Source organism: Chelonoidis abingdonii, chromosome 4, assembly GCF_003597395.2.
Source record: "Chelonoidis abingdonii isolate Lonesome George chromosome 4, CheloAbing_2.0, whole genome shotgun sequence".
Lineage (NCBI taxonomy): Eukaryota > Metazoa > Chordata > Testudines > Testudinidae > Chelonoidis > Chelonoidis abingdonii.
In genome coordinates this window covers 130,115,954-130,118,877 of record NC_133772.1, presented here as the reverse complement: position 1 = coordinate 130,118,877, position 2,924 = coordinate 130,115,954, and the positions used below count along the sequence as shown (strand labels likewise).

The 2,924-nt window shown below is 39.7% G+C and overlaps 1 protein-coding gene across 1 annotated transcript in view; it reads left to right on the top strand.

Annotated features, from left to right (window-relative positions):
* DEGS2 (delta 4-desaturase, sphingolipid 2) overlaps nucleotides 1–2,924 on the top strand; it is a 31,449-nt gene extending 28,525 nt beyond the window's left edge. The window contains exon 3 of the mRNA XM_032763497.2: nucleotides 2,372–2,924. Within this exon, the coding sequence (XP_032619388.1) occupies nucleotides 2,372–2,518 (147 nt within the window). The 3' untranslated portion in view covers nucleotides 2,519–2,924. The remainder of the gene's footprint in view (nucleotides 1–2,371) is intronic.

The window sequence follows — 2,924 nt, the reverse complement described above, 5'->3', positions numbered from 1 at the left end:
GGCGCCCAGCCGACCCGCCGAGTGTTGCTAGGGTAAAAGTTTCTCCGACAGCTGTGCACGCGGCGCGCACACACCTAACTGGAATAGATATGAGCAATCACTCGAAGAACATCTAGAGCGTTGGGCCCTATTTAGTAGACACTGCATAAACATATAATGATAAGGCTTGTCCCAAGGAGCTCACAATTTAAATGGCCAAGCCAAGGGGTGAGGGAAAGGAAGGATTATCCCTATGTTATGGAAGAGGGGGGAATTAATCTCAACTCATACTCCCTCTGTGCATCAAGGTCATGTAGGGAGTTTGGAGAGCTGGATTTAGACCCTGGTTCTGCCACAGTACCTTACCCATACAATCATCCTCTTTCCTGACCTGATACACATGGGTCACGGTCACCTGCTCTATGGTGACATTTAGGAACTGTTCTTATACTGCATATAATCAGCCTTTCACAATAGCTTTAAAATAGGTTGTGAAGAATCTTTTCTAATGGAAACAATGCCATTTTATGAGACAGCAGAATGTGATAATCAGAACTGGCTCTTAACCCTAAGGTATTGTTCCAGGACACCATCTGATGGGAGGTGTGTGTATTGGTTGTAAGGCTTGTGGAGTGCTTTTAGCCCTTGCATTTACATAGCTGTTTATCCAAGTCCTTATTAACATAGTAACTTTTTTTCTTGTGTGTTGGGGGATGTATTACACAATTCATGCTAAAGGAGAACTATAAAAACAGGTAAATGAATTTACAGTGTAACTAATACTGGTTTACACTTTAACTTTATCTAAATTTCTTGAACTTTTTCATTGAAGGTCAAAAGTTGCATATAAATGGCTCCATGGGAAGAATGGCTCATAAATGTCCAAGTTTAAATGTGGGAATTTTTATTGCATTCAACAACCTTGCTGGCTTTTAAATACTGGGTAAATAATGTTCTGGAAGGAAACCTGGTTTCAGCTCTGCTACTTTGCCTGGGACACTGTGGCTTTTGTTTGTTTAAAGGGCTGAGTTCAATTAAAAAAAAATCTGCCGAGGTAAGAATTATCTTGGCAGGTTTGTGCAAATGTACAGCAGTGCCACTGATTCTCTCGTTGCTACGCTCACGTACATGCAGCAGCAGAGTGCTCAGCTGTTTATCAGTAAGAGCACCTATATCACCACTACATTGCTAGTGCTAAAGTTTCTATAGCCTCCCCCTTCCATGAGTTCTTGAAATCTCTTCCTTTTCATGCTGTCCTTACCGCCTGCAAAACCAACTCCCTGCCAAAGCTACACTTCAGATGTCGTCTTGTCCCACTAAAAATCTTTAACGCTGAGCGAGTTTTTTAAACCATTTTAATGTTTACAACCCTCAAATGAAAACTCAGCTATATGGGAAGAGTGCACATACCTACAGCAATAGCAAGAGCACTTCTGAGAGCAGGAAAGGTGAATTTCTGTCAGTCTGAGATCAGATGTGCAGCTAAAATACCAACTAGTGAAGGCGCATAGGGAGAAACAGAACTGTGGCCAAGCAGCACTCAGTGTCTTCTGAACTGGTTTGATCTTTCACTGAATTATGACACCTGAACATGTTTAAGGGTGCAGGAAAAAAAGTGGGTGTCACAAAATGCATAAATTATGCTGTGGTGGAGTCCTGATAGCTCATAACAAGACCTTGCTCTCATGATGAATCAGACTAATTCATATCCCTTCCCGCCTCAAAACACTGCTGAATTCTAGTCCCGTGGAACTAAAATACAAATCGGATTCAGACCCATATTTTCAAATTCTGAGGGCATGTTGGGACCAAAGGGTTTGGTTCAGTCCATTGGAGATAGGAGCCCATTATGAAGTTTCCAACTGGCTCTAGATACAGATCAGAATTGGTTTTTTGTTTTTTTTTTTTAAACTGAAGTTCTAGAACCAGAACATCCCTGAATTCTTTCAGGCCTGTGTCTACAGGAAAATTTAATGGGATGCCAGATTAGTTTGAGACTAAGTTAACAGCAAGTATTAAATAGGAAAACAAAGTGGAACAGAATTTAGATGATACAGCTAAAAAGACTTTGGTTTCCGTAATATTTTTTATTTCCTGTGCAAGCAAGGCTGTAGCTGGTGTATTTCAGTCATACAAAGTGGACTACTAAACATTGTGAGCAAAAATACTCAGGAAAATGTGGAACTTTAGTTCATTTCTTTCCATGAGAACTAGTTGTCAAAAATGCTACATCATTCATAGTCATAGAGCAGATTGTGACATGGGATGCTTTTCACTGAAAGACTTAATGGTGTGGATCTTAAAGTTTCATTGGGTAAGACACAATCTAAGCTAGATCCAGAAGAACCTCTGACAATGCAATGCTGGTTAAATGGTCTCTTGTTCTTTTCAGGTGAAGAAGATAGCAGCAGAATATTATGACAACCTTCCTCAGCACCAGTCTTGGTGTCGAGTTCTCTGGGATTTTGTTTTTGATGACACCATTGGTCCTTACTCACGGATTAAGAGAATATGCAAACTAGCAACAGAAAACCAATAGATTTGCTTTAGTATCGTCATTAATAATGTAAAAAAAAAAATCCATTTTTTGTGAACTTGAGTTTTCAGAGCTAAAAATGATCTGAAGTAATATTTCTATGCACTTACCTTTTCTGTAGTACCAAAGGTGATGAAATATTGAAGCAAAAACCACAGGCACTGTCTTTTAGAATACTGTAAATTTTATTAAAAGGATTTTTGCTTATGTAACATTGCTCTTTGGCAGGATATCACACATGTATGTTTATAGCGGAGGCTACATAGATGCACCATCCTTTGTATCTGGGTGAAACTGTTACATTTTAAATCCACATTAAACATTCCCCCCCCCCCCTTTTCATCAGGACCATGCATGTGTGGCATGAGATTCAGTTTAGACCTGTTCTGTGGTGCAGAATGCTTCTAAT